Below are 13,836 nucleotides of genomic sequence, written 5' to 3'. Positions count from 1 at the left end.
AAACCACTCTAGTTAACCAGGGCTATACGCAACTCAGCATTTTTCTGAGTTAAATCTGATATGACACAGCACAGAGTCAGTGCGATTCAATTTGGAGGGTGGGTGAAGGTTTTTCTTTTGGTTTGATTTGAACACTTTTATGCACATATACATAAAATATTTCACATATCAGCCTTTGTCTGTGATAGAACAATCAATTCCTGGACTTATTCCCATCACCGTCCCTGCCGTTTACAGTCTACCAACCTTCATCAAGCCGGAGACAGGCATTCGATGTCGGACATTAATAAATATTAGAAAACAGGAACTAACAAAAACTATAAAAAATTGGATCATTTGTACAAACAATCAATGAAAATTGTGCTCAGGAGGAAAATAAAATGAAGGATGTATTCAGTGTGACATTCCCTTGACAAATATCAAATGGTAGGTTTTTTTGGTATTTCTCAAGCAACCGGAAAGACTTGAAGATGTAGTGATGAAGAATTATCTTCCGCAAACAAATTTTGATTTTTTTTCTAAAAAGGTGAATGGGGGACAAGAAAGGGGAAAAACATGTTCAATAATTTAAAATCCTCCACTGTGCGTTGTAGCTGAGAAGCAGCATTTGTCTGTAATAATGATGCATAATGATGCCCGTTATTATATCTAAATTCAAAGACTGATGTTTTGAGCTCCATGAAAGACTGTTCAAATGATCAAGTGTTGATGTCAAGTACAGCCATGTCAATCATGAGAATTCATTTTAATCAGTAATGATTAACAAAGTTAATCGTTTCAGTCCGAGAGGTGGGCTGATGGGACCGGACCTCAGCTAAACTTCGTGAGGAAACATTAAGCACTTTTAAGGCATCTCTCCATTTTACTTAAAAGCTGGTCAGGGGAACAAAATACTGCAGATAAGAGAGAAAAGTGTGCCACTAGGTTTTACTTTCTTTTCACTAATGCAGAAGAAAGGGAAAGGCTTTCATAGCCTGCTAAGAGCTTCTTATAAATATGGGGGCACATGTCTCTCTCTGTCTCTCCCTCCTTCTCTAAAAGAGCACAGTGTGATTACAGAAACAGCCCATCCTCCTGCATGCAGGCCTTTGAGAACTGAAACAGAAGGTAATGTCGGTGTTGGGAGAGAGCCAAGAGCCCAAAGACACAAAAATGTAGGTTGCCATGTCCCTGTACTTCACTGAGGATGTAGACACTGAATGTAGAGATGTCAAGTTTTTAGCAGTCAGGAAAATAGAGGAATTTTTTTTTCAATTTTAGAATAGGTTACAGACTACGTGAGTGAGTGTGTGTGAATGTGTGTGTGAGCAAAATCAAACAAAACTGCTACAAGCCAAAAACAACCTCATAAAGTCCCTGTTTGTGCTTTGAAAATATCACAAGCAACCTGTTTTCTTTCTTTTTTTTATTTCATGCCTCATCCCTTCCTGTCCTCATTTTGAAAGTTTAAATAAATGTCAAAAGTTCTATTTTTAGCCGAGCTCATTTAATCGAACCATATGGAGAACAATCTATTGACATGCTCTGACTGAAGGGTGTGTGGGTGGCATTTCCACTTAAAAGCCGGAGTGTGAATCGTAATGAAGTGAGGAGGCAAAACGAAAGGGAGGGAAGGGGGTGGGCTCCAGCACTAGCAGCAATGGGTGTACAAACAGCAAACTCACAAAGCAGGAGTGATTCATTTAAACGGATTTTGTGCATGCGCCAGATTTAGCCTCTCCGCTTTGCATTTACATACATAGAATGGATAAATAAAGAAGGCCTCAGAGAGAGACAGAAGGGGAATATTTAAAGAATTGAGGAAGGAATAGAAATGGCATAAAGTTAGCATGCAAGTGATCAGAAAGAGAAGACGTATGGAGTGGATGATGTGGGTAGCCTTTAGAGACGTACTGTAGAGAGAGATGGATGGGTAGGCTTGACTGAGAATGACTAAAAATGACTTAAAAATAGATGTGAAGCATGCCAGCTGGAAGGACACCGTAATTGGATTAGAGGGGCAGAAAATTAAAAGTATTTTCTTTGTATCCTTCTCCAGCAAACAGGATCCAGTGATCCGTACCATTGCTCTGATGAGTCTGATAAAGCTGGGACTGAGAGACTCTACACATCCTAGAGAGACCTTAACAGAATATATCCAATAAGTGTGTGCATGGGCAGACGTGTAAGTGTATTTCATGTCTGCAACATGTGTTTGTGGGCTTCTGTATAAACCACCTCTGTCAGCATAAGTGGGCATAAATAACACAGTGCATGAAGTGATGATCAAATGATATGCAGAGGCACATGGAGTATGGCTCATGATTCTGTGCAAGTCATATTGTAATCCACTGCCTTGCATTTGTGTTCCCTGGCGAATAAATAACAGCATCAGGTGTGCATATGTGTGTGTGTGTGTGTGTGTGCCTTTGTGGTTGAGCAATCAACAGCGCAGCTTGAGACCATGACTGGACTGAGACAGACAGGAGCAAAAGCTGCGGATGACATCATGCACGTGCTGTTGGGCCTTGAATCTTGGACGCTCTGACACATTCAGCTCGATGACTCAGAGAGTACAAAGACTGGCACACCATCCGACAAACACACACACAGCCAAAATATGACCCAGAGAATGAGTTTACTCCTTCTCACCCTGTGCGCGTCCTCTTCGAACACAGCTTCATGGACGCTGCATGCAAAGAGAGCTGTGGGGAGGTCGCTCAGATCCATCATCTCCTCCGCCATGCCGTCCTGATTGTTCTCCCCAAACACCATGTCCTCCTCCTCCTCCTCTTCGTCCTCCTCGGGATCACTGCTGTAGGCCTCTGAGCCGTTGCTCCACACCTTGGAGCTCTCTCGCAGCATGCTGAAGCCTTTTGGTAGACTGCTGACAGGGAGACGGGGATCAAAGAGGCTGGAACTGCGGAGAGGTGAAGTTAACAGATTGAAAGTTGAGAGATGAGGGGAATATACCGGCTGGATGTTTGGAGAAAACGGTGGACAGAATGAGGTGATAGTGAGATGCTGGTACGTGAAGATTACAGGGTTGCACTAAAGTGTCAGTGATGACACTACACAGGCTGTAGGATAGATAAAAGAGAGTAACGAAGAGGGAAAAGAAAGATGATGAAGGAAAAGGTGACAGTTAAAGATCACAAGAGGAAATAATGATGAACAGGAGCAAAGATGAGGCAAAAAAATACTTGTAGGTTGGTTTTCCTATTAAAATATCTTGTCTTTTTTCATGATTCGGTTATATCTACCTGCTCCCAGTCGAAGTCTTTAGAGAGGCAGCTTTCACAGATGCCATGAGGTACTATATGTTTGAACTGGCTCAAACAACACTAGAAATAAGCTTTAGCTTCACTTTCAAAAACATTGGTCCAACAAACCTGAAGATAAATTCATGATGTACGTTTTTAGGGCTGCAACTCATGATACATTCAACCATTTATCTGCCTTTTAATAACACACTTTTAACTGATCGTGAATATCATAAGAAAAACTGATAGTGACTATATATATGCATGCAATTAATTGTTTAGTCTGTACAATGTCAAACAGTGAAAAATGTAAAACATAATTCCCCATATCCCGAGCTGACGTATTTAAATGGCTTGTTTTGTCCAAGCAGCAGTTCAAATCCTTGGTTACCAAGACAGAAGGCTAAGAAAACCAAAATTCACGTCTGAAATGACCTATCAAAGTAGCTGCTGACTCATTGTCTGCTGTTTGAATTAACGATTAGTCGACTAAATGTTTTAGATCTAATCATTTTAATAGGTATTCAACGAAGAAAGGGGTGGGGAAACGTATAACACGGAACATATAGAAGACAATTGTTAGAAAAACCCTGACCCTGAAAGATGAAACTTCTACTCTTGGGACACTGACACCAACACTCATACTGGGGATAGAGTGCCATCTACAGGTCGACATGATCGAATCACGATTATCATCAATATTTAAACCACATTAACATCTAAAAATCAACCGGATGTCAAACATTTAGGAGGAATAATACAGTATAGATATTGATTATATACTGTATCTTCCTGTACTTTGATATCTGTGATATATGACAGATCACGCGAAGGCAATGACACCATAACATCAGGTCTACAGCATTACAGGCCGTAGAGGATCGTGATATCAAAATGTGCACTGCGTGTACTCCAAGGAAACCCCTGGATATTACATTAAGGGCTCGCGCGACAAAGACAAAAACATCTACGAGCGTTTATCACAACAGTAATACTCACTCTCTTTCGTGTGTCCAAAGCTAAACACTGTTTTCAAGATAAAACACGAAGGAAATTGGTACGAAAGTTGCCACAGAGTCATGGCAGGGCTCACGCGGATGAAGTTACTGCTTTAATTTTAATTTTTAACCGGTTCATAGGCAAATATTCTTGTCTGAATTATCACTCACCTCACTACTGTCAGTGAAAGCGGCCGACACAAGCCATTGCACGAGGAGTAAAATCAGGATTTTTCAGGTGACTTTAATCAGATTGAAGCTGGTCTGATATGTTTTTATTGGGTTTTTTTGGTTGTTTTTTTGTTTTTTTGTTTTTTTAGGCCGCTGTCAGACAAGTCCTTGTTTGTTATCACTGGATTATTGGACACTATCTAAATGCAGCCTACTCCAGCGTCAAGACCCGCAGGTAAAACCAATGAAATGCCGGCGGAGGCTCGCAGCGACCAATGAGGCTGCAGCTAGGGGGAGGATGCTCCGCTTCAAGATTGGTGGCGATTAAGCAGCAAACTGTGGCTTCATGTGATAGTCGACGTCGGACAGCCAAATCAGGATCAACTGACTCACCTGCTGCGTTAAATGAGGTATTACGTAATATCTCTGCTTATATTTAATGTTTGTGGGTGGCTTACAGCTCAGTTCTCTGGATCCACCTGTTGCACACACAAAATAAGGGACTTCTTCGACCATGCAATCGTTTAAAGTTACATTTTAGTTCCTTAGTTTTTTGTTTTTTTTTCAAGCAAAACGATGTAACAGATTTTCACGAAGAAGCCAGGCGGATCAGTGGGGGTTTTCACGCACCAAATTGCACACTGGATTACAGGATTGTAAACACCGCTACATGAATCAAAGTGTTGTTTTTGGCCACAGAACAAAGTCTAAGACCCTTCATAGACACACAGATCATCATGCTAGCAGTAAAGTTCACTGTGGGGGCTGTGATGTGCAGTTGAAGTAGGACCCTTCTCCAAAGATGGCGAGGCTTTACTTCTGATAGAATGATCCATTAAACAGGTCATAGCTGTAATCTGTTATATGCTGTCACTTTTATTGTTTGACCTTTTTACCAAATAAATAACTAGTAACACCAGAAAACCCAGGCCCTGTCTGGTGAGTGACTACCAGGCTTTGGATCATCTTTCTCACCAGCACTAGGCCCAAGTCGTTTTCAAAACTGGTGGATTTAGAAAAACCAAAAACACTGATCAACAAAATATTATCAAGACTAAAAGACAAATCTGGTTGTAACATTATAGTAAACTTTTTGTAAAACAATTCATCTTAGTTTATGCAAATTTTCTGTACCAACCAAAAACATGAGGTGTTACTCCAAATACAACAGAACTGGATTACATGAACTTTATATGACACAAGATTGCATATAATTTACAATGAAAAAGTTTGACTTTTACAGCTGTTCCTGCTTCATTAGAAGGCATTATTGATAAACAGGCAGTCCTCAGTTGGTTTACACAGTGGTGTTAATGATGAGCTTATATACACAACGCATTTCAGTGACTACCCACAGGCCATATCATCAAAATAACCATGTACTGAATACTGTGTTAAGGCTTTTAGCTCTTGTGTGGCTCTCTGCTTCATTAACACTTTAGAAATGCAGTGCTGCATGTGGAGAAGATACCTCTGTAAACGTATCCCAATTTATGCAGCCATTCATTAGCTATGGACAATTTAAGTTTGGTATACATGGATGTTTCACTTATTGCAGCATCATCTTTCAGCTTGTTAAAAAAAAAAAAAAATCGATGAGGTTATGTTTGAAATACATTGTACCAGAAAGAAACAGTAACTGGGCAACATTATCTACATACTGTGATTTTTATTTCTAAATTTTCAGGAATGACTATCTTCCAGTTATTTTAAAATTTAAACCTTTTGTAAGAAGACTTTTTTTAATACTCGCACACTTAACTAATTGTACACTATTAGTAATTTCATTTTTCTCACTTCCATTTCCAGAATTCAGATTTTTATTTTGATTCAAACAGGCACTGACAGATTACCACTGCCTCTGAATAACTGGTCTGCCACAGTGATGAATCACTCACCTTCGTGGGTTATGTACCACCTTACAGTAATTTATCCAGTGTAAAGCTACTCTTCAAGGCACATTAAAAGCAAACTTGAAAATTAATAAATACATTACAATAAATTAAAACAATTGTACCCGTTGTTTGGTCACATCAGGAAAAGCAATAATACAATGAAATCCCAGGTACAAGAGGCAGATAGCTGGAGTGAAAACCGTTCATGTAAGACAAACAGTTAGATATTTAAAGTCAAAATGTTCATTGGCAAGTATTCTGAAAAAGTCTGCACCTACATTATAATATTATTGGAACCTGGAAGTGAGGAGTAACTTCACAATCCTCACTGGAAGAACAGATTACTATATGTTCCCCTGTAATGAGAACAAAACAGCTTAACAGTCGTGGGAGTGAGTCCTTACTATACATATCAAAGCCAACACAGAGTGCAAGGCAGTACGCTTCGAGGCAAAGCACTCGCTGCTGTCATATTCCTGAAGCCACGTTTGTGAATCCACCAGAACATCCAGACGATTCAAGTTTCTTTTTGGAATTACAACAGTTGACATCTTCTCAAGAAAAGAAAGCTTCTCAAGGTCACGTTTTGGTTTAGAGATTTCAAAAAGGAAAGGATGTGGAGAGGAGTGTTAGGTGATAAGAGAGCATCTAAAAAACCCAGTGGACACCTCCTACTGGGATGGGTACAAGTCTTGTGTATATGTGAAAAGAACTGAACATACCCCTGTTGGTCTTTCAGGGTCCTTGAATGTTGTTTATAGTTGGATGAAGTAATAGAAGGAAAAAAACCTAAAAAAAAAAACCTTTGGTTCTAATCTTTCTTCAGGTCAGGCGGGCCGTGAGATGCATCAGTGGATCTGCAGCCGACTGGCGGTTGTTCCAGGTTGACTGGTACAGTCACAGGAGCCACTCCATCGTTGTTGACCAGAGCCCCGTAGGAGAATGAACCATTGAAGTCTGGCTGAAGCACCAGGCCCTTGTCATGAATAGTTGGGACACCTGGACAGGTACGATAAAGTTCTCAACATAACTTCAAAAAAACAACTGCAGACTTAACATCTCACACGATCCCTGTACTTTATGTTTGAAGTTACACTAGGCACTTTGTGATTTGGGTTTATAAGACAAAGGTATTTCTCCATTTAAAAAATCTTGCTCTGTGTGGCTTTAAAGCTAAACAGATCCCTGTACACTTTTCAGTAATTAAGATAAGTTTATACAAACCATTAGTCATATCCATAGTGACATACGGCTCAAAGGTCTTTATCTTTTTCTTGTTTTTGGTGATGAGAAAGACCCCCAGGAAACACAATGCAGTTCTGTACCAAACAGAAAATAATCAGCTGCAGCTTTTATGCATAAGAAGGTCACAAAGCTCAACATCTTTTTACAATATTTCAAGGGAAGTCATCGCATGTTCCCAGCAAATCTGTTCTCTATGTTTACTATAGCATTGCACTCACCCCAACAAAAACATGCAGATGTGAAGGACGTCTTCATTCTTAAACTCTAAGTAAAACACAGCTCCTGAAAACCAGAGAGGAGCGAGATAAGAGAGAGAGATAAAAAATGTTTCATGACCTCCATATTGTGACTCTTAAGAATGCTTTTCAGGCTCCAAGAGTATTGCTTCTTTTCTATGTTGCTAGGCAGCGAACTGTGTTCACCTGTTATTCCAGGTCCAATTGAAAACTGCCTGTCAAAGCAGAGAATCAGTCTCTGCAAACCCAGATAAAGAATGCCATAACTCACCAGCTACCACAGCGAAGAAGGTGGAGAGGATGTAGTTGACACTGGCAATCAGAGAAGAGTCATACAGCTTACAAGTCTGGGAGAGAAACCTAAGAAGACAATAACACACAAAAAATAGTAAACAATGAGGATTTAAGAAAACTTAATGAAAGACCATGACTTACCCATGGAGTAAAGAATAAAAACTTGAATAGTAAACTAATGTATGTATCTTTATTCTATATTATCACATCTTGTTGACAACACCGTGTAGGCACCTCACACGTGCCAACCACACTCTCCCCTGTTTCATACTTCATCTTGAATCTTCCAGTATCTCACCTGGCTTGGAAGACCACCGAAGCCAACATGCACACAAACATGACACTGAAGATGGGGTAGTCGAGCTGCATGCTGCCCTCAGCGGTGAGTACCAACATGCCTGACACCGCCTTCACTGTGATGACTGTGACAGAGCCTGTGCACCAACCAACAAAAGTACAGTTAAGCACAACACCAACACGGGACTAAAGATTGCTTCACCACCAGCTTAGGTGCTTTTTTGACCACTCAGAATGTGGCAATGTATTCCAATAAAGTATGGTAATAGCTTGACTTTATAGATAGTATGAAATTGACTGGCTTTAATGCCACAGACTCACCCAGTAGGGCGACCAGCAGCAGAATAATAATGAGGTAGTTAGCACCGTGCTGTTTGTAGAAGTATAGAAGCAGGCAGAACGTGATAATCTCCAGGAGCTGTCAATAAGGATAATGGCAACAATAAACACAAAATTAATTTCAAATAAACAAAACAAGAAGCGCAGTTTAGTTCAATAATAGTACAATTAATCTCACAGCCAGAGACAAACATTTGTGCTGAATAATAACACAAGTCAAGAAGCCTGGGAAATTTGCTGTGTTCAGTGCAAGTTTGTGGAACATAATTTGTTCCAAACGGGGGAAGACCAAATAATAAAGATCAACAACAGCAACACAACATACTGTACAATACAGCAGCCCTGCAGTAAAAACCAAGTAACCGAGTAAAATGTGTCAGAGGAGCTGATTTAACCTGACAGTCACTTTATATGTAGCTGTCCACTGTTTGGTATATGCTGTTTTCATGGTTTTTTACAGACCTCTACCTCTTGCTATTAAAATAAGAGAGTGAAATTGATGTTTCACCTAACATGACTCATTGTGCAGGTGCATTTGTAATTGTAATTCAGAGGAGTCACTGTCTGAATGTCAGGTGGATCAATTACAACCTGCAATCATGCAAGGTGAAAAGACATGAATGCCTGACAGCATTCACCAACACTGAACGGCACAGGATGTTCTCTTATTATCATGACAAAATACAGCCTCATAAACCACCTAAATGAACACCTCTGACAGTGTCTGGAAAAATAGAACATGAGTCGCCAAACCCGTACTGCAGGTTTGTTATGTTTGTCTAGCGTTATATTGGTGGAATATAAACGGTGGGTACAGTGGGTGCGGAGAAATTGCATTTTGTAGGACACATATTTGTAACATTACTGTAACTGTCTAAGAGGATGTTGCAGTTTTCATTCATGTTCAAGACATACAATATGTGTATATTTAATATGCTATTTAGCAATGCCATGTTTACCAAGTGTGGGTTGGAAATTGAACACAGTAGATTGGACGATGGAAAACAAATGAGAATGAGAAATGTTTATAGAGCCTGTTGCTTCTGAACTTTGTCAGCGAGTGATTGTGTCTTACCAGATACAAGAGAACAGGCCATCCGACAATGTGCTTCACAATGTTCTCCGCTTTGAGTTTTTCATGAGAGTTCGGTCCAAATGCTACAAAGAGGTATGTTCCTCCTATGGTTAGGACACAGCCCAGGAAGGGCAGCCCATATTGCTCTGAAAAAAGATACAATATATAACCAATGGAAAGCAGTCAGATACTGAGAATTGGATAGTAAGTAAAACATGACAGTAGAGGAAATTTCAGATATCACAGACAAACTCAAGATACAGTACTTTTTGGGGCACAAGAAAGAGTGCAGCTTTTGCTTTAAAAGGTCCTGTGCATGGACAAACTTTTTGACTTTGCTTTGTAATTTCAATCAATACAGGAGCTGAGGAGGCGGCATGTAGTCTGCAAAGTGCTGTGAGGCTACTGATGAATTTGCATACAATGGCACCAATTTCATGTTATTTGCATATGAGTGTCAGTGCAACTGCACATATTCACAACTCGCACACATCTGCTCAACTTACTTGCAAATTCCTTTGGCTTAGATTTCTCACGCAGAAAAATAAGACCCAAAATTGAGCTTGCTGAAAATGGACAGAAAAGCATAATGCAAAGTGTTATTATAAATTACTTCATGTATAAATTTGAAATTATAATACTAATTTATCCCCATCAAAATCACCACCAACATAATAGAGAATAGTATTAAAAATACTCACTCAGGACAGACACGGCATTGAGAGGTGCTATGAGAGCGAGGGGGGCAAAGGCATAAGAGACAAAGTTTGCACCCTCCCCGAGACAGGTCAGGACAAAACCACACCACCAGGTTTTAGTGCGGTAGAAGACACGGGGGTCCTTTTTTCCGGCTAATGTCACATGGCTGTATTTCTGTAGTAAGTAAGCATTTAGGTAAAACGCAGCAGTGACTGACAGAAGTTAAAGAGAGAGTTTACTGCAGTACATATAACTTAAATAAAGCAAACATATAAGACTTAAACTAAACAAACAAGGTAAAATGGTTTTGCAGTAGAGATGCTGTAAATCAGAAGTACAGAAGGGACAGGCAATATGAATAAAAAATGACAGATGAATCATCTCGAGGTGATGACTGTATATCATTTCATCCATAAAGGCTTCTACTGAAGGCTGATAATGCTATTGTAATGACAGCCTATGGCCCTAAAGGGTTATTCTAACAATGTGCCCCTCCTGTTATGTTTACATAGAGTACTGACCTAAAAGCAAGTGATACACAGAGAGTAGAGAAAACAAAACTATTCCATATAGGAGACATGATAATTATTATTATTATCAGGATGCTTGGATGACATAGCTGGCACCAAAGGAAGTACATTGAAAGAAGTTATTGTAAAGTAATGAGCTCTTTACCTGAATACTTAATGAGATGCTGACAAGCACATTTCCAAAAATAGCAAGTAAAGTCCCAATGAGATTGTCCTAAAGAAAAAAAACATTTATGTAATTCAGTCAGGTTAAATAAAGTTAGTTTTGGCATTTTTTTTTGTTTACCATCAGTCCACCTGCATCCACAGCGCTCTAATATGTCGGTTAGCAAAGTTTTGGTTTAATATGATATTTTTAGACATGATAATACACCAAATAGGTTACTTGAAACGTCTTGATAATTGTTTAAACACCGATACGCGAAGAAAAAAAATTAACATATTAACAGACAATGGAAAAGTAAAGTACTGTGTATAAGCTGATGTGTCTCACCGTGTAGGAGCCTCCGTCGGCTCTGCTGATATCCATCCCGTTCGCCTTCAGAGGCAGTTTATTAATTATCTGCAGTCGCCAGATATTCAGACGGCAGATATTTCATCTCGTCGATTCGACATTATGTATCTAATTCTCATTTATTTTTTGTTTATCTGGCTCTACGCTGTGGAAGACACCATCTTTTGGGACGAGAAGCACCTCACTTCCTTATTGAATGCACTTGTTTTGGGCTGCGCTCTGACGCAAGACGCATGTTACGCTTGAATCACGTGACCGTGGTCGGTGACGAATTTTATTTTATTTTGAAAGTTGATAAATCACTAGACAGCAGGAACAGCTGATGGCTTATGTTTAAATTCTTTTTTATATGATTAATTAACCGGATTGACTTTCAAACTCATTCCCCAATCTCCATTGCATTTTCTGTTGTTTGCACTAGTCTTCTTTGTAATTTGCAGTACCACCTGAGGACAATAGACGGCGCCATTGAGCTGTGATTGATCCAAGAGCATTTACAGCTGAGGAGGATATTGATCAGTTTAAATGCTGCTCAAATGCCAGTAAATTCTTGGGTCCAATTTTGACCATTAGCCAGATGCCAATCCAAGCGTAATTTTTTAAAAATTTATCTGTTATTTGTCTATTACAACCCGACTACATGTTCATGAATTAGGCGACATATAAGCTTGAACACATTCATCTCTAAAACTGAATCTTTAAATGATTATAGGCAGCCCCTCTTCTGCCTGAAAAAAACGTGATTATGACCATGTCACCATGGCATCATGCTATTAATCTTGACTAACACTGATGGTATGTTTTATCTTCCCTCTGTGTCATTGCAGCAGTGAAAGAGGGACATGGCAACACTACGTCAGCAACAGTGTTTCTATAACAGGAGCTGTGGGAAAAAAAACAAAGGTAGGTCAATGAAGGGTGTGAGCTAAAAGACAGCAGAGTTCATTTTTTCTCCCATGTCAAAAACATGGTGGAAATCATGTGAGCAACTGATGAGTCATTCAAATAAGTGCAGTAGCTGTAGTTTAACAAAGTGTCTCTGATTTTTAATGTACAAGATTTAACTTAAGTTAACATTCTCAAATGTTCACTTGATAACGTGAACTTGACATCAGGCAACAAAATGAGCGCCTGCATTTTTTACACACACTCAGATATACAGTAACATTCTTTCTTCTAATTCCCTATGCTAACCAGCAGAGGGAGTGAAACACCACAGCCAAGAGATTACCACCAGCTTGTCCCAGATATTCCTGATCAAATTTGCTGTTTTCGTTTGACGTATGATTGTCATTTAATTTAGCTCTTTTCTTGCAACTAGCTGACACTGTTAATTCCTAAATGCATGAAAGTGATTGGAGAAACCAAGCCATGCATTTTTGGCAAACGTTCCACCTTTTATTTTTATTTCTGACTGGCATGTCCCAGGAGCTTGTCTTGAGCTGTTATTTGTTCAGAGCTATGACCTGATGATTGTTGCTGTGGATGGTCAGATAAACTGCATCAGATTGATGCATTTTTATAATTTTTATTGATACATCTGAATGCTTTTTGTTTGGAAATGGATGCACTCTCCTTCCTCTTCAGAGCTCAAACAGCTCTTGAGGTCATTGTGACATCCAGTGACAGTTGCACTACCTTTTTATCTTCTACCTTTAGCCAGAAAAAGAGTAATCAGGAACACTTGTTTATGTTATTCAGATGAATTGCATTTAGGTCTTGCTTGTATAATATGTTTAATTCTATACCACAGCTGTCACTGATTGTCCTTCACAACGTGTTGGAATGAGACGTGGCATTGTTGGCCGTAGATATTTATCACACAGACACTGATTACAGCCGACAGACTGTGTGTGGGGGGAGGTAAGTAGATGGTGAACAGGTGCCTCTTCCTTAGGGTGTTAAGAGGTGTGTGAAGGTATGCAGGTGGATGGCTTTTTCCACTTCCCCAAATGAAGCACAAATCATGTTAATCCAAGGTGAATATACCTTTCAATTAACTTTTCAGTCAAAGTGTAAGGGATGTAATGATGGCAAACAAAGGTATAACAGCATTAACACAATAAGTATAATTTTTTTGTTGTCTATTATTAATAAAAAATAGTTTATGGTGCATTTAATGTAATGCAATACAACTTAATACAACTGAGAGACAAACATCATCACAGAAATATATAATGTGCTTTTATGCAATTAAATATGCTAATGCACTAAAAATAAATAAAGCAATTTTAATGATCATGCCCTCACAATGCTCCTATAAACATTTATTATACCTCATGATAGTAAAAGTTAAATGTG

At 39.2% G+C, this 13,836-nt stretch overlaps 3 protein-coding genes across 3 annotated transcripts in view; 1 reads left to right on the top strand and 2 right to left on the bottom strand.

The window, feature by feature from the left end:
• rcan3 (regulator of calcineurin 3) overlaps positions 1 to 4,560 on the bottom strand; it is a 40,466-nt gene extending 35,906 nt beyond the window's left edge. Inside the window, exons 1-2 of the mRNA XM_056394292.1 lie at positions 4,412 to 4,560; positions 2,632 to 2,899 (exon numbers count right to left, since the gene is read on the bottom strand). Coding sequence (XP_056250267.1) covers positions 2,632 to 2,844 — 213 coding nt within the window. The 5' untranslated portion in view covers positions 2,845 to 2,899; positions 4,412 to 4,560. The remainder of the gene's footprint in view (positions 1 to 2,631; positions 2,900 to 4,411) is intronic.
• Positions 4,561 to 5,267: 707 nt separating this feature from the next.
• Positions 5,268 to 11,740, bottom strand: nipal3 (NIPA like domain containing 3). The gene is made up of 11 exons (XM_056394286.1): positions 11,515 to 11,740; positions 11,167 to 11,235; positions 10,494 to 10,665; positions 10,299 to 10,358; positions 9,793 to 9,938; positions 8,700 to 8,796; positions 8,380 to 8,515; positions 8,059 to 8,147; positions 7,770 to 7,833; positions 7,531 to 7,625; positions 5,268 to 7,305 (listed from the first exon to the last, which is right to left on the bottom strand). The coding sequence occupies exons 1-11, from the start codon at positions 11,548 to 11,550 to the stop codon at positions 7,118 to 7,120; spliced, it is 1,152 nt and encodes a 383-aa protein (XP_056250261.1). The 5' UTR covers positions 11,551 to 11,740; the 3' UTR covers positions 5,268 to 7,117.
• grhl3 (grainyhead-like transcription factor 3) overlaps positions 7,174 to 13,836 on the top strand; it is a 31,196-nt gene continuing 24,533 nt past the window's right edge. Inside the window, exons 1-3 of the mRNA XM_056394280.1 lie at positions 7,174 to 7,313; positions 8,372 to 8,463; positions 12,363 to 12,438. The gene's annotated coding sequence lies outside the window, so the exon portion shown is untranslated. The remainder of the gene's footprint in view (positions 7,314 to 8,371; positions 8,464 to 12,362; positions 12,439 to 13,836) is intronic.

Source organism: Seriola aureovittata, chromosome 13, assembly GCF_021018895.1.
Source record: "Seriola aureovittata isolate HTS-2021-v1 ecotype China chromosome 13, ASM2101889v1, whole genome shotgun sequence".
NCBI classification, from domain to species: Eukaryota; Metazoa; Chordata; class Actinopteri; order Carangiformes; family Carangidae; genus Seriola; species Seriola aureovittata.
The sequence above is the reverse complement of the archived record's forward strand: the minus strand, read 5'-3'. Positions and strand labels throughout refer to the sequence as shown.

Coding starts and splice junctions, on each gene's coding strand:
- nipal3 (XM_056394286.1), bottom strand. CDS start 11,550: ATGGATATCAGCAGAGCCGACGGAGGCTCCTACACG. Junction 8,797..9,792: donor GGCCTGTTCTCTTGTATCTG/GTAAGACACAAT, acceptor CCTTATTGACAG/CTCCTGGAGATTATCACGTT. Junction 7,834..8,058: donor CTTCTTCGCTGTGGTAGCTG/GTGAGTTATGGC, acceptor TCTGGTTTTCAG/GAGCTGTGTTTTACTTAGAG.